The 17768-nt window shown below is 38.2% G+C and overlaps 1 protein-coding gene across 1 annotated transcript in view; it reads left to right on the top strand.

Moving 5' to 3' along the window:
- The window catches only part of vstm2a (V-set and transmembrane domain containing 2A), an 82585-nt gene extending 72649 nt beyond the window's left edge, over positions 1-9936 (top strand). The window contains exon 5 of the mRNA XM_051410286.1: positions 6722-9936. Coding sequence (XP_051266246.1) covers positions 6722-6798 — 77 coding nt within the window. The 3' untranslated portion in view covers positions 6799-9936. The remainder of the gene's footprint in view (positions 1-6721) is intronic.
- Positions 9937-17768: the final 7832 nt, after the last annotated feature.

Genomic DNA, 17768 nt, shown 5'->3' with positions numbered 1-17768 from the left:
ATACTTAAAAAATCGTTTTTACTTACTTACAATACTTTTGCTTGCTCACTTACACGGTTAGCAGTTGCAGCAGCAGTGGTTGTGACATGCAGCTCATGGAGGCAATTAAGGTACTGTAAAGCACTTAGCATCCAATTGCCACAATTTGCGCCAACAATCTTGCTCTCTCTCTGAGTATAACTCAGTATAACTCAGAGAGGAGTATAATCTGACCGTAGCAACATGATACACATATTTTTAGATGGAGTGTGGCTTGCAGTGACATGATCTCCAATATCTTATTAATATGTAGATATATTTGTGTAGAAACTATAAATAAATTTCACTGATCTGACCAGAGAATCATATTTAGGAGGATCTATTGTCAGCAATGGAATATAATATGCTGTTTTCATTAGTGTATAATCACCTGAAATTAAGAATCATTGTGTTTTCGTTACCTTAGAATGAACCATTTATCTACAGTCCACCATGTTTAACCGCAGTGTTTGTACAGTAGCCCAGAAAGATCAACCAAACTAGATTGGGCCTCATGCACTGTTTTTTGTTGTTCTTTTTTCGCCATCATAGTTTTTACCACACGCTGGGAATGGGAGCGTGAGGCGAAGGGGTTAAAATCTGCAACTTTACTGCTTGATGCCAACACTGCAAACAGGAAGTGCTAATAGCTAATTTGGCATACTTTTAATGGTATCGATTTACCAAAATGTACACTCATATAGGTCTCCTCTCTCTCACATACATTGGCATCTGTTCATTGTGAAAGGGACCTCGTATTGCAGCCTAACAGAGATTTAAAAGGAGGCTCTGCAGCACTACAGGAGAAAGTTGAGAGGAGCACAACTTTATGCAAAGTCGTCACAATGTGAGCAACAACCAGGCGAAAGCCAATCATGCATGTTTTGATTCCCTGCTCAATGGCTTCCAGTACAGGACTGCAATGTCTTGTCAGCTCATTGTTGTGTTAAAACAGTTTCCATGTTGCTTACCACAAGGCAAGGAAAGACAGAAAACGAAGCTATTCTGTACTGTACTGCAGGCCAAAAAGATTTGGATGGAGGGCTGCATAGGGCCCCCGGACTGGTACTTCTATGATCTAATATATTATAGAAAATAACATATCACACTTGAGTTAGAAGCATAAAGCCATTGACACTATTGTTGTCACTGTAGACAACCTTTGTCGAGTCCAAGTCAAGTGCAAGACCAGGACTAGTCAAGACTAAGTCGAGAGTGAGTTCAAATAAGAGGGACAGAGTCAATACCAAGAGAGAATAGGCATCGTTCCTGGGGTGACAGAGCATTCTCTATAGCTGCCCCCTCCCTCTGGATTACTCTCCCCAAACAAATCCGAGACTGTACTGATCCATCTACTTTTCTATATTGAAAACTAATTTCCTTTAACCTTTGCCTTGAAGTTAAGAGGGTTTGTCACCTCCTTAGTTAAAACATGTTATTCTAATTCTCAACCTGACAATTGGAATTATAACTCACATGACAAGGACACTGAGTTTTGTAAATTCGACAGCCAAACTGTCTTAATTAATCCACACAGCCAGTTTTCTTGTGTGAAAACAATGTTACCGTCCAAATGGCAACAAAACTAGCAAAGCAGGCACAAAAAGAGGTTAATTTAGTCTCCAAATTTAACCTAATTAAGTAGCTACAGAAGCTTATACAGTGACCAGCCCAGACCAAACCGTGATTGCCCATGACATAAGAAATAAGAATAAGAGTTGCTTCAATCGATTTTTAAAGTACATCTGGAAGATGTCAGAACTGACATTGAAGAAATGACCCAGCACAGCTGTGCAGCGTGCAGTGACCCATCATGTTTGGTCATACCCAGAAGGAGGTCATTATGATCCAGCACTGGAAGCCCTGCCTCATATTGCAGCTTTATTTAGTTGTATCTTGAGAAAATAGATGGTGTGATTCATTTCATCAACTTGAAATGTTTCAGGAAATGTTTACTCTGTATCCAGTTCCTCCATTCAGCCATGCCATTCAGAGCTCTGTTGCAGTTTGACACGGTGTAGGTCCTCCTGTCTGCAAGTGTCCTTGAGCAATGCCTAGCAGTGTGTAAAGCACTACAAATTATTTGTTTCTCAATACTTCTTGATAGAGCTGCCAAAGTGAGATTAGCCAGCAACAAAAAATTATTGGTTTAGTTTAGTTTTAAATAAGTCAAACATCAAATTCAATCAAAATGTTGCTTGATTTGAGTCTAGGTTAAGTTATTCACATGTGAATATGGTTAAAGAATATGGCTAGCATTACTCTAGGTCAGAAAATTCCGAAAAAAGACCACAAACAATGTGTTACGCCATATCTTAATACTTAATGACTTCCTTACTGTCTGTGGCTCTCAGCAACGAGCCCACTGGCTCCTACCAAATCTTTAAAAACTATAAAGCCTGTGTATATAATTCATTATAATGCATTATAAACATACTTAGAATGCATTATACTAAGCTTAAAAAAATGTAGTTATACGTTAGTTAGTTAGTTAGTTAGTTATGTTATAAGCATTTATAAATATTTATAATAATGTATAACAGAAATCATGACACATGTTGATGCCCATGTCTATGATGCGTTATAATGCACCATATAAGTGTTTATAACTACAATTATACATGGCTATAATCACAGCATAACACATTATAAATATGTTTATAATGCAATATAGACCTGGGTGTCATAGATAGTGTTACCAAACAATAATTTTAGTTTCCTAAAAAAGGTAGGTCACTGTAGTTTTTAATCAAACATTACACACACACACACAAAACTGTCCATTTGTTGAGGACTATTTTCAGTGGTGGATTGGGCCACATTTGAGGTAATGGTGTATGTGGGATTGAGTCAAAATAAACTACAATGTACATGTTCATGAACAGTAACATGTCACCCTGTGAAACAGTGTAGCTCACTGCTGTGTTTTAATCTGTTTCACATGCCAGCAAAGCCCCTTGAATAGAATGTAATTGAATGTGGGACCTGGTGTTGAAAGTGCTACATTGATCTTTGTTTTAAACTGACTTTAGGCTGCTAATGTTTACACCTGTCAAGGGACTACAGATGGAAACTAGCCTTTAGCTACTTCAGGCATATTTACTGTGATGTTACTTAATATGCACTGTCTGAGAGGAATAAATAAACAAAATAAATACACATTTCTAAGAACCATTCTTACAGCCCAGCTGAGCAGGTATGCAGATTATGTGCAGAATAGATACAAGTTGTGTGACTCTCAGTGTAACTGTCCACCTGAACACAGTATTGGCCTGAACTGCTTAAATCCTGTTCAACAAACTAGAGAGAATGAAGATGAAATAAAGGGAAAAAATACATAACAGACACAGAGAAAACATTTGCTCATCTACAGTTCAGCAAATAAATAATTTGATGAAATCCACTCTCCTTCTCAAACAGTGCAGTGTGCTGGGATGTGTTTGCCTCCAGTTCATAAGAAAGCTTCCCTGATGCAATCTCCAAACACAGTGACCCAGACAGTAACTAAGTACAGTCAGTGTTCATGCTTTTTAACAAAGCAATAAAAATGCCACAATGCATGTACTGATTGGCTAATAGCAATGTGTTATACCTGTGTAGTACAACAACAATATTGTTCTTACAGAAAGCATTTAACATTAAATAAGGAAAAACATTAATTCAGGTCACTTTGCCACCTATGTGGCAGAACACATTGGTCAAAACCAGTGAAGTCATGCTGTTAATGCACCACTGATGGATTTTGTAAATCCCCAGCACATAGCTTATAATTCTGTCCTCAGGTATATCACTGGGGATGTCTATAGCACTCATCATTCTATCATTCTATATCTTCTCTGCCTGACAGACATATGTATTTGTTTAGGCTCTTATTGGAAAGTTGCTTACATCTCTTCAATGCTAGAATGGTCCTCTGAACCTTATCAAACATGGCCTAATGGCAAGCCAACTTCCTCCAGTTCATGCCTTGGAAGATCTGCTTGTCATTTTTACTTTTACCTTACTCTTGTACCTTTTGGTGAATTTAACTTATCTTTTATTGTTTCATATGTCCTGTATTTTATGTTAGTTAATTGTCACTCAACATCATTGGAAATAAGGGCGAGTCGTCAATGATTTTCATGTTTAAATAAAGGTATATATAAAAGCTTGAGACTAAACTATGCACAGTTGTTAAGTAGTGTCAGTTTGAGGTAGTTAAGTTTAACCTGCATTTGATCAGTATCCCAGTGCCTCTTTATCAATGGGTTATACACAGTAATGACGTAACCAGATACAAATGCATTATTTAGATTGAACAGATAAGGCTCCACAGATTCTAACAACATCCAAAAAACTTTTACCAGATTCGTAACATTAGTCTCAAATAAGTCTTGTTTGATAAATATCCATATATACATTTTGAAATAATAATAAAAAACTTTACTTTACTCCATTATAATTCACTATCAATACAATCACTTCAGACTTTACTCCAGATTACTGTCGTCTCTACAGTGCAAACAGGAGCGAGTAGGAGTTGTCATGTTAATTTGTCGACATTTGGTAAAATATGAACGAAAAGGCTACAGACAGAAATCATGGAGGTGTAGACACAAGTTCAATATTCAGACATCCAGCAAGGTTCACCCTCAATAACTTTTCACCATATTAGTGGTGCAGTGCAGTAAAGCTTGGCTGATGCTGCTCGGGTGTTATTTTTACCTCACAATCCAATACTGAAGCTGGGCACTTTTAAGATCTTGCGGGACTTTGTCAGTTTATTGCTATTATTTGATTCATTTTGGTACTACATGGTCGTGAATTAAACCTATACATACAGGATATGCAAGAGATGGAATAACTGCTGTAGAAAACAACACAAAAATGAAACACAAATAGTATTACAACCCTATTACAGGGTTAGGGTTAGAGTTAGGTGGGTTAGGTAGATATGTGACTGCATGACTGTGCCTCCAAATAGTACAAGCGACTTTCAGTGTACTGTGGAGTAGATTATGGTAAAAAGCTTGATATTAGTGAACTAGTGCATGGTTTTTCCATGTACATTTGTGTGTCTCTGTGTCTTTCTCCGACTCCTAGCTGGAGGCTGATTAATTATTCTCTGTGTGAAGGGTGTTTTGGCCCAGAGTGATTGCCGTTCCTCTGTGGCGCTCCTGTTCTCTAGATCACCTCAAGCCAAATGAGATGTGGTGGGGGTAGGAATAAAGGGTCAAAGCCCTCCATCTCTGCACTCACACCACCCACCATTCCGCACTTCATTCCCCAATCCCCCAGTAGCCCAGACAATCCAGAGTGCGGCCGCGAGGAACAAAGTGTCCCCCTGGACGATTTCCTTCTTAGAACCATAACCCGCTCTGACACAGGAATCTAGTCAATGTCAATATGATTTAGTGAATATTTCATTTTCAATTTCCAAAGTCCTGCCTTGTTTCACGGGATTACAACTTTGTACTCTTCATATTTCTCACTCCTCCCTCCTTTCAAGGTCTGTCTTTCTCAAATCCTGCCTCTGTTTCTGCTGATGCAGAGCAAACTATTCTTTGTGCGTAGGATTGTATAGTTGTCATCTGTTACTTTGCTCTCATCAGTTCGGGTTCGATGTACCCGAGACACGGGCAAATCAAACAGCCGGCTGAAGAGGCTGTGTTCTAGTTTGCAGTTGTTAGTCATGTCAGATGCTCGGTAAACAGTCAGAGCTGCCTGCAGTGGTGACAGCAGTTTGTCAGGGCCAAGGTGACGGTAGCTGCCCATGTAAAACCTTTTCATAACAGTGCGAAGACTGTTTACTTTAAGGTTGGTGGAAAAGGGGGTCACAAGCTTGTTGAGTCACAAGATGGATGAATGTTTAATGTTCTAATAATGTGGGTTAAAAGCAATTTGATTGACCCACAAAGAAATAATCAAGATGTATTTTGCCAGTATGCGTGTGGATCTGTGCTATTGAAATTGTATTGTTAAATTGTAATGAAATCATATGGCGTGAAAGTTACAACACATGTTAGATAATAAAGAAAGACACATTTTACACCAAAGAAGCATTTTATATCATGAGGTAGAAGTATGTAGGAGTATAAAGGTTGATTGATCAAAATACATTGATCATACCAACTACTTGTGGACTCAAGGGGTCCTTATGTTTGAAAAAATGCCACAGAAGTGCCCTCTTGGATGCCCCTATGGTATACAAAAGATGATAAAGTGCCCTCCAGGGTGCACTTCCAATGGAAAAAATGTGGTAAAGTGCTATGTCTGTTTCACCATGAATGCAATGAGTCCACCACTGGATCTGATGCCACTATCATTTGTAAAATTATTACAAATCACTGTTGGAAAATAGATCCATTGCATGGTCTGACAACAGTAGCTTAAGGTTGGTTTAGGCCAGTCGTAAAATGAATGAATTCAAGGGTTGAATTGTGGAGAAATTAACTGGCAATCTAAGCACCTCAAGACTAACTCACCCACACCAGGCTAGTAAAGGAGACCTGCCTCTAACTAGGACCCTGCTTTTAATTGAAATTTTACAGTAAACACATACATTTCCAATAATGACACAGGTCCTGCTCACTGACGTTCAACATTTTCTGAAATAATTTCTTTTTTCTTACAGAGTTGCATTGGTCTGTCTGTGCAATGGTTATATCAGAAAGTGTAATGTTGATTGTACAGTTTGTTAACCCCTTGCTTCTTCTCTTCTCAGGTACAAGAATATCATCCAGCTATGGACTGGCTGTCCTCCTTCTGGCGTGCGGTTTGGTGAGGGATGCCTTGTTATAATTTGAAGAACTGACACGGTTTGCGCCCCGATCTCTCTCTCTCTCTGTCTGTCTCTCTCTTTCTCTCTCTCCGTTTGCTCTTGAAGCGAATGAGAAAATTGCCTGTTTTACCTCCCCCTCCTTTTCCCTTCCTTCCCCTCCTCCCTCCTCCCCCACCACGCGGACTGCACAGTTGGCCCTCATTTTCCCAGCCACTACTGCTCTCGTACCCAGCACATTGTTATTAGCTACTGTAAAACACCAGTCACCTTTAAAAACCGGTTGGATTACTTTTTTTGTACAGACGTCGACTTGACACCGTCCGAGGCCCAACGCTCCGGCGTGAAAACAGACTCTGTATCTTGTTGGATAACTCTCACGGAAGAATGACTTTCTTATGGTTTCGCTGTTAATGTGTTCATTGCTCAAAAGTGAACAAGAAAAAAAAGGAGAATCTACATTTGTGTACAATATATATGATTCTAGATATATATCTGTTTTATTTGAAACACCTAGAATTACTGTATGTGCTGTATACATAGCTCTCCATATTGGCCATGGAACTTCATTGTGAATAGGCACTCTGGCCCTCTCAAAGAAGCAAAAGAAATTCAAGTACATGTTAATTTAGACTGTTAACATTAACCAGCAGGTTAAAAAAGCTAAAAGTTTTCTCTCTTTTCCCTTTAGCTGTATTGGCCATCAAAATTATCTAATGTGCATAATTTTACATCTTGTTGGTGATGCATAATACAGGTGTGCATGCTTATTAGTCTGAAGGCCTAAAAGAGGGGAGCATACGTTATTTGAGCTACATTAGTCAACCCTTGGAGTTTAGTGTTACAGTATGTTGAATTTAGCTTTATTTTAATGTGCTAGCTTTGGTGTGAAAAAAAACAATTGTCCCTTGTCATTTTAATTTGTATCGCATCCTCAGTAGGAATAAAAAGGATGTCACAATTTATGAGTCATTCAAAATCCTGATATGTGACCATTGGATGATTAATTTTAATCGGCCCGCACCGTTTTTCCAAATGGCATGCTTCAGTTGCCATGCACCTCCCTGGTATGTGTCATTATTACATAAAGGTGAATGAGGATTCGCCCACTTTGGATCATGAGTATAGCTAGCGTGTATTATGTTAGCGCACAAACACACACATTTTGCACTTTTGTGAGTGGCTGGAGGGTGACACGAGATGCAGTGCAACACAGAGAGCTGACTTGCTCATCATCAACACTGTATATGACCCATGTTTTGGGAGAAATATGTTAGTTTTGTTGAAATCTTCTCTTATATCTCGCAGTAATATATTTTTATCTTTATTTTCAGATGATATATCATAGAGATTTCTATCCACGCAGAGCATTTATAAGCAAAACGCTTTGACAATCTGACGCAGACACAAACAAAGGTGTTTTTTGGGGGGTGGGTTTCATAGTGCGACAACTTCCGATTCTTACAGTGGTGCAGCATAACCTCTAAAATAAATGGGATTCTTTTGTTGTTGTTAACTTTTGAGCTGAAATGGAAACTGCGCGCCACCTTTCAGAAATGCAGATGTTCTAATTCAAACTGAAATACTTATGAATAATATAGTAGTTGATTTATGTCTCCAGAATCATACTGTCAGTGAATGTTATCCACCATGAGTACTGTGCTGCCAGACTGCAGCAGTTGCCCCGCAGTGAGATCAAATCTTTATTTTGGTAGACATTGACCCCTAAGCACATGCTGTTGTTTTTGTTTTTTGCTCAGTTGATGCCCAAAATTTAAAGGTAACATGAAGCATGATTATGTAGTTCCTCATGTGTTGTATGGTATAATCTAACATTCACACATAACATAACAGATGTAATTGCCAACGATTGCCGTGCTGTGGTTTTGTTTTTTCTTTTCAAAAGGCAAAATACTCGCCCCCCTTCAAGCTTTTTTTCCGCTTTGCAGACAAAGCAAAAATCTCCCTTGTATAGTGCATTCCCAAAGAACTGTGGATGGGGAAACTTGTTGATTCAGCACTGAGGTTCGAAGGCTGACGGAGTGCGTCATGCTTTGGGATCAGACCAGAGACGTCGACTGATCAGCAGCTTCCAAGCCTGGATACAAGATGTGTGGGCGATAGAGGGCAACCCTGTCAAATCCCTCAAGTTCCAAATAGCTTCAGGGTGTATTCGGACAGTTAATCTAGCATCACCATATATATATATATATATATACCACTCTGCTGTGACTGGGAATGGATTGTTTTGAAATGAGACGTTACCTAATGTGATGCAGAATGTTTAGTTCACAGAAGTTTATTTTGAGGTATCGAGAATGGGATTTGGATGTTGGAAACGTGCCCAAGCACTTTGGAGAGAACGTGCACAGTTTGAGTGGACAGTCTGTCCAACCCTCATGTAAAAAGTTACAGATCTGTACAACTTGTAAATGAAATAATCAGCATGTTAACAGTTTTTTTTAAAAACTCCATTTAAAAAGGCAGAGGCCAGTGATGTTCTGTACTTGTAACAATGGTGTCATGTACTCATATTCAAGTGTTAACAAGTCCAAAGTGGGTTTTCATCTCTTCAAAATGAACTTGGGTAAAATGTATTTGACAAAAAAGTATATCTATATATATTAGAAACATCTCCTTTATAAAGCTTTCATCCTAATCTAGGGGACTTGCTTGACGCTGGGTCCTTGCAACATATTGAATAACAAAGGAGGAGAGATTGAAGCGATGATTTGATATTGTGATCTGAGTGACGAAAAATGATGCTTGGAACAAAAAAAAAAAAAGAGTTTGGGTTGTGATGGAGGCTGAATTGCTCACAAGGCAACAAGGTTTCTGTTACCAAAGAGGAGAGCAGTTCACAACGATGGCTAGAGAAGCAGTTCCTCCATCCAGGGATGTTATTTCACCACAACCATCTTTCTGTTCTGTTTTATATGCCACGCTACTCATCCACTCTAGATGTATTTGTTTCTTCTAATGTATTTCATTTCAATGCGGTCCTGTCTGTTTGTTGAGCTGTCAAAAATTCTGATGAATTATAGTTCTCTTTTCTTTGGTATTGTGTGAGGCTTCTGTACTGGAACATTGCAACAGTTTGTATTATAATGACGATATCAGAATAATATTTAAATAAACCATTTTCACAGATGAAATTCAAACACCGAGGGATTCCATCTGTTTGGTTGGTAACATACTGAGCGCAGTTGTGAGTGAACTTGAGAGAGCTGCTGACAACAGCAAAAACTGGCCTAGTTTCCAACTCAGAAGAGTTTCTTTTTTGTGTGAGCTAAATCACTTTTCATTTGATAGTACTGCTTAATGTTACTCAAAATCAATGCGCCCTTCATTTATACAATGAAGGGCGACAGTAATATAAAAACTAGAGAGGCATTCCCTGAGGACAATGAGTGTGATTGCCAATTATATATATGCATATAGGTGCTGTATCTGAAATACAGTTGGGCTGAATAAACTGTGAATGTCATCATAATGAGATTATGTACGATTCATCGGCGTGCAATTCAACAGGACTGAATGGGCCTCCATAGATTTTAATACATTACAAAACATAACTCCTAAATGTTATCATAATTATATTGTGTGCAGTGATGCAGTTTCTAGTGTATACAGATCTTGAGCTAAAAATACAAATACACTGTAAAACCTGATAAGTTAGTTGAACTCAAACTGTTAGAGGAAACTGCCTTAAACTTTTTAAATGTATTAACTCAAACAATTTAAGCATAAAAGATATGATTATGATATTGATTTGAGTAGAAGTAACTCAAGTTATTCTTGTTAGGGTAGCTTGGGTAAAGAAGTTAAAGTTGATTATCAGAATGGTAGCCACTTAAAGTTTTTTTTATGTGATAGTAACATCAAATCTTTACACTTTGAGGGATCATTAGATAAATAGATACTTTATTGTCCTTCATAGCAAATTATTTGGATGCACTTGGGCTTATCAGGATTAATAAACTAAAATAAAACACAAAAATGGAAAAACCCTAAGCTATAAAGCATATAGCAAAATAACCTTTTTTAGAGGATTACTTTACGTTAACTTACTTCTTTTATTAAAATGTGTTGTCAGGTTTTACAGTGTAGAACTGAATTGGCCTTGAGAGGCTTCAATATAATATATAACATAGGGACTCCTAAACTGTAAATGTAATTATAATTATTATAATGTCACAGTTAATAAAAGTGAAGCACTAAGCATAGTCAAATAATAACAGAGTTTGCACTGTATCGGGTGCTGAGGTACAAACAGAATTCGACTGAATGGGCCTCCGTAGCCTTAGTGCATTACATAATTCAAAATATAATATCTCATAAACTGTAAATGTCAGCATAATGAAATTACATACATTGATCAATGTGCAAAAGTTAGCATTTTAAAATCTCAAAGTAGCTTGTGCTATACAGTAGCCTCTATAGATGCTGAGCTATAATACAATGCGCCTGGATGGGACTCCGTAGCCTTTAATTCAATAATTTACACAATCTCATAAATTGTAGTTGTCATCATTATGAAATGATGTGCAGGTACGTGCAACGTGCAATACTGAACATGTTTAAATGCATTATACCTGCATTATACAGTTGCTGTGTTATAAATACAATTTGACAGAATGGGCCTGCATAGACTTTAATACAATAACTTAAAATAATTTGTCATATGACATGTCATAATGAGATTTTGTGCATGATCAGACAATACCAAGCATTTTGAAATATCAATATAATTTGTAATATACACAGGTGCTGTGTTACACTGTATATATGATTAGGCTAAATGGTCTTCCTGAGACTTTAATACAATACATATCACAAGATGTTGTGCAGCATGTAATACTGAGCCTTTAGAAATATTAAGAAAAATATAAGAAAATTGTATATAATATAAAATATCTTGGTGGCATTAAAATTGCAGGGTCACAAAGGTATCTTTGAAAAAAAAATATTTCAGGAATTGCTTATTAAAAATGCAAATGTATGCACATTTCATGAAAAAGCTGGATACTGCATAACATTACTTATTTATTTATATTTAAATGTTATATATAAACACAAAGTAATCCAGACCCCTCACAAAGGGACCCAGTAATGTTTGAGTTGAGGAAAAGAAAGACTATAGCATTTTGCAGGTGATGCAAATTGGACTTAGCGCAGTTCTCCTGGTTCTGGCAGTCAGCCTTCATCAGTGCAAACCTGGGAAACAGGAAACTACCTCTCTGTTGGTAAAAAAGGGCCTGTCAAATATCATCATCCATTCATCTGTTTGAAAGACAAGATCGAGGAATGGGAACTTGGGAGGGAGGGAGGGGGGAGGGGAAGATCCTCTTTGGAATTGAGAAGTGAATCTGGCAGCGGCGGCTCAGCTAATCAGGTTTACTTAATCAGTGAATTCAGAATGCAAAGCAGGCAAAGTAGCAAAAGAGAGCGAAGGCAAGTGAGGCAGATGAGCAACAATGCAAAATTAACCCTCTGCCCATGTTTGTTAATTCAGCAAGCAATGACACAGTTATTTATGTAAAGGCAAAAAGAGGGCAAATTACCAGCCTGCCTCCGGCGCTCTAATCAGCCCACCGGTCCTATTGCAGCACAAAGAAAAAGGGATTGGAAATAATAATTGTATTGCATGACTAAGCCTGTCTAAATTTTGCATATTTAAATATGTTGTGCTGAGGCAGTGTCGATGAATCACAGATGGCCAAGGTCTGTTTGTCTTTTTACACGCTTCCATCGATGAAAAGAAATAACAGTGAGATTCAAGTTTACATTTTTTCAAACACTCATGAAATATACATGCATACATTGTGGAGACAGCTTCCACGCTGAGTAAAAGAGCTGCTGTGATTCCAGCCTTAATGCAAAGCACCCCACTGGTAGCACAACATGGGGGCAGGCAATGTGTTCTCAACTGCTTCCTCACACCTCGAGGTTGACACTGTGCATCAGATAAAAATGGGGGAGATGTAACCGTAACAACGCTGTGGGGATGCTGTGGCCTAAAGGTTAGAGAAGTGGATCTGACTGCATCTTGGCAAGAAAAAGAGGAAATAAGAAGTGCTGTCTGAACAACTCTGCGCAGCTGCTGTTGAACAACAACTATATCTGCCTAAAAGTCTGAAGCCCCACAATTTGCCCCTTGTACTTACAAACAAGAATGCTAAATTTTGACTTCAGGAAGGCACTATATAACAGATAATGCAAGCCTAAGACAAATTAAGATGGTTAAATGACCAGTGTTAAGGATTTAGTGGCATCTAGGGTTGAAGGTACAGATTGCAACTGAACACAGCTCAGCCTCCCAAGCACTTAGGAGAAACAACCGTGCCTGCGAAACTCACGAAAAACACCAAAGGGCCTATCTAGAACCAGCGTTTGGTTTGTCCGTTCTCGGCTAATTTAATTAGTATCATTGGTAGCACCTGTGTTTACCCTACTATTTTATGTCAAAATGGCTGCTGTGAAAAAGTCTATCAGCTGATGCAAGCATGACTTCAGTGCTATGACTGAACTGATGCAAATTCATGGATAAACAGGCCTCAATGCTTTAGATACGTATTGTGACCATCAATGAATGGTCATGATATGACCATTAATATCCATACTTAATTTAACAGAAATCTGACCAGTCATTGTTGAGTTAATCAATGACATTATTATGGCCTGGGCCAAAAAAAAAATATTTCACTATTGGGTGTGAATGTGTCTCTCTTTATGATTATGAAGCACTTTTTCTGAGTTAAACAAAATCTATGATCTACCCTTTGCAATGCACTCAAAAGTTCTTCTATTCTCGCCAATTTGGATATCCCAGAAATGAATACAAATCTCCTGCATCCTTTCACAAATGCTGACCGGTACGTCTGACTTAACAGGATGAAGGGTCCTCTGACACCGTCTTATTGGTGCTATTGGGATCTGGTGGCTGGCAAAGTGCTAACAAGCAATTCTGCCCAAAGACGTTTTAACAAAGGCGAAGCAACTGAAGGGCATTAAACTTTACTAAAGTTTCTGTTGCTGTTCTGTTGCTTTCTTGCAAGTGAGTGTGTGTGTGTATGTGTGTGTGAGAGAGTGAGTATGGGTGTGAACGGTCCTGCATTATTTATTTGCACTCATTAAAAGTAATCAATTGAAACTGGCATTGATGTAAGGGTCTTTATTGGGCTTTCAGGAATCCGTCACTGTAATGTACCCTGTGACTTTCTAACCCTGCTTGATTGTTTTGTTCCACAAAACGCCCAGAGGAACAGAAATGTGTTTGCATGGAGCCATCAATGCTAAGCATCTCTCAATGCTGTGGGATTTACGAACCCCAGAGGTATTCGAAGGAAATCATATTGGCATATCAGCCGAAAATTTACTGCGGTGGGCTTAGGATGGCTGTCAATGACTGAATACAACAACAACAGCCATGTCATCGCAAAGTGTGCAAATACAAAGCTCTGAGTTTAACCCAACATAAGAGACAGATGAAGCAGTATGAAGGCAGTTATGGAAATGTGCTGCAACACTATAAGTGAGTGGGCGTGCTGATTAAAAAAGAAAGCCCAAGAGAATTGAGTGTTGAATGTGTTGACAGAATGTGAAGCCGGCCTCATTAAACTGTAGAAGCGGGGACAGGCATGTACGGTTCTCCTGAGCGCTTTCTTTACATGTAAACAAACAAATTAGTTCCAATGTACTATCAGTCATAGCATTTGAAATATATGTGTATGTGTGTATTGGGGTCTACAGTACGTACCTGTCTTTGTATCTAGCATTCAGAAGCAATGTCATGCAGCAGTTCCAAATCTGAGTGCCATACAATATGGAAGACCCCTCCAGCAAAATCCTCCCTTCTCCTTCAAATGCTCACAGGTTGCCATAGGGGCGCGAGAGAAGGAAGTGAACTGCATACACAAAGGACGTGAGAGTGACACCCTGCTGTCAAATCACTTCAAGGTTGTTTTGGGGCATCTCAGGTACTGAAAACAAATCAGTGTCATGAATATGAAAGTAAAAGACAGGTCCCTTACCTTCTTACTATGTGGCTGCCAGGTGAACCTAAGTACAGTGTCACATAAATTACTTCAATGACTGAGATTTTATGAAAATGTTAACATACATCTTTGTCACTCGAGATGTCACAATTAAAGTAGACTCGGACATTGGAAATACATCCTTTGGTGCTTTATCTGGACTTTAAGAAATAGTCTAGCTCAGCACAAAGACTGGAAACGGGAACTATTAGCCTGGTATAATATTACAAACAATGTGGTTTCACCAGTGTTGGGAAAGTTACTGAAAAAACTGTAATTATTACAGCTACTAGTTTCGTCTCTTAAAAGTAATTAAATTACTTACTTAAAAGTAACGTAAAAATTACTTTACCCAGTTACTAATTACTTGTCAGCCTCAGGCGCTGTGGGACAAATGTATCTAGTTATTCATTCTGCCAACCACTAGAGGACCATAACAAGTAGCATTCCTATCTGCAAGCTACACAGGAGGATTCAGCAGAAGTAGTATATGAACATTTACTGAACAAACAGTTAATAAATAATTATATTTGATAATAATGGACTGAACTGTAAGGTGGGGTGACGTTAGATAATAAACCAAAAAATCTAAGGGGTATACGCTCGGATGTGCTACGTTTGTCTGCCATCTTCTGTAGTTTCCACTATCACTATTACTACTACAGTGGAATTATACGAGTGTGTGATTTCACACACCTCAAATTGTCTAATGAATATAGAAAAAAACATTTTGTCAGGTAATCATATAAAACAAATGCAAGACAGCATTCACATGAACCCAGCACTGAAATTTCTCCGCTGTGTTTTTTTTGTTTGGATCATGTAAAAATGTTCTCTGGGTGGTGGGGCACATTGGTCTAATTGAAACAGACCAACTAACCCATTTATCACCACATAAAGACTGCATTAAGAAATGACTGCTGATTTTCCATTGGACTCCTATAACGTTGATGGACCCAAGATGGGCAGTTTTTGATTGAGCAAAATTGATTCAGCAGAACCAGAGCTTTGATCTTTTCCAATCCACACACTCCTCGTCAAAACCTGGCGCCTATATTACCTACACTGTAGATAACTTGTGTCATGGTAGTTTCGGCTCATGTAGCCTGGAGCCTCTAGCCTACAGCAGAGATAAAGAGTGGGCTACAGAGGTCTGGTGAGCTCACTTCTTTCTTCACAGTTTTTTTCTAACTCTCCCAGTGACGTCAGAGTAACCTTCCAATAACCAATCTCTTTACTTGAGAAACTGTAATTTTCCTCCAGGAAACGCAATCTGTTTTATCACAATTACAGTGTCTGAATTATCTAGTTTAAAGGCCATTTCAGTTTAGAACTAGCCCTAGAACTAAAGCCCAAATGTGACACCTCCTTTGACTGAATGTCAAGTAATAACAAATATTATTCAAATATGTCATTGTTTTGTGAAAGGACTGCCAGTAGTGCAGATCACACTGATGATCAACAACCCAATCTGCAGCGTTTCACAGCTCTCTCATTAATGGAGAGTAGATTATCTAACAAAACAAATAAAACTACATTTATTACTCAAGAGTTAATTAAACCGGGTCTAAAAAACAAGCATAGGAGTACAAACACTGTTTCAACTTGCATCACCTTCTTAGATAATTCAGAATTTATTATACGTCAGCCAATTGTCTGATTCAGCACAGAGTGCATTTCATTTTCCATTAACACCTCTTACGCCCTTTTGTCAGCCAGTGAGCCTCCTCTCTTATCACCCAAATCCCTGTCAAGCATCATCTGAAGCAACGTCAGTTACTGATGAAGGCTGCACAGCTGGACCACCTGCCAGTGGGCCTTAACTGCTACGGAGTAGCTGTGCATATTGTTTCCTATAATGAACTGTTGGATGAGTAGTTTCTCAGAGATTCACACATGAACACAGCTCTCTTCAGACAATATCTTACAGATCTAATAAACCATAGTTCAGTTTGCGAGTGTATTTCTCATGCTTGCATAGTTAATCTATGATGTCCCACTCCAGACGCCAGCCATTCATCAACATGGTTCCATATTTCCAATCTGAGCACATTCAATTGTTATTGACTTTTGCTGGTGCAGTTTATGGCTGCAGGTTAAGATGATGATTGGAATTGTTGTTGAAATAAAAGTCACAGAAAGAAATCATTAATCATGTAAAAATGTATGGAAGTATAAAATATTGACTATATTTGTGAAGGAGTATATTATAGTGTAATTTTCTTGCAATTACTTTGATCTGCATGAATTTATTTAGATTGTCATTTTTATCATTTTCACGAATCTAAAGCATGATGCCCTGATGTGTAGGAATTATATAATGACCATTTTCAGAAGTGGCCTACATCATAACTGTTACAGCCCTATATGCTCTGGGATTAATTGCTTCATACCTGATGATAAAAATGACAGCAAAATCAAAAGTGTTTATTAACATTAACAGATAATATTCTAAATATAATCTGCAGGCTAATTACTTTGTTATACAGGTGAGCTTCTGTTCTGATAAACAGTTAAAACAAAAATAGCCCAAAATGAAAATTAAACTTCAGCCCAGGGCTGAAAGTAATTTATCACGGATTGACTTTAAACCAAGATGCGTGTTAAAGGGAAAATATGAGATAAGAGAGTAAAAAGAAGCCTTTCAGTGAAAAAGAATATAAGAAGAGTAGGAAAATTGGTTTTATGGTTCCTTAATTCAGACCTGCATATAGCAAAGATCCAATCATTTTAATTAGATAAGGAAGAGAAATAATAACATGTGAAAACTGGAATGGTTACACCTGAGCTTGTGCTGTTGCCTGTCTATCCAGGCTGTTAGTCCTACACTGCAGTTTCAGTGCAGCCTCATGTGTCAGATCAGTTGCAGTATCCAATAACAGATGATTCCAATGAACGGCGGAAGTAACCAATGAAATAAATCCCCCATAGAATGCTCTGTATCCTTAGCTAAGCCA

The sequence above is a fragment of the Dicentrarchus labrax genome, unplaced genomic scaffold (genome assembly GCF_905237075.1).
Source record: "Dicentrarchus labrax unplaced genomic scaffold, dlabrax2021, whole genome shotgun sequence".
Taxonomy (NCBI): Eukaryota; Metazoa; Chordata; class Actinopteri; family Moronidae; genus Dicentrarchus; species Dicentrarchus labrax.
The sequence above is the reverse complement of the archived record's forward strand: the minus strand, read 5'-3'. Positions and strand labels throughout refer to the sequence as shown.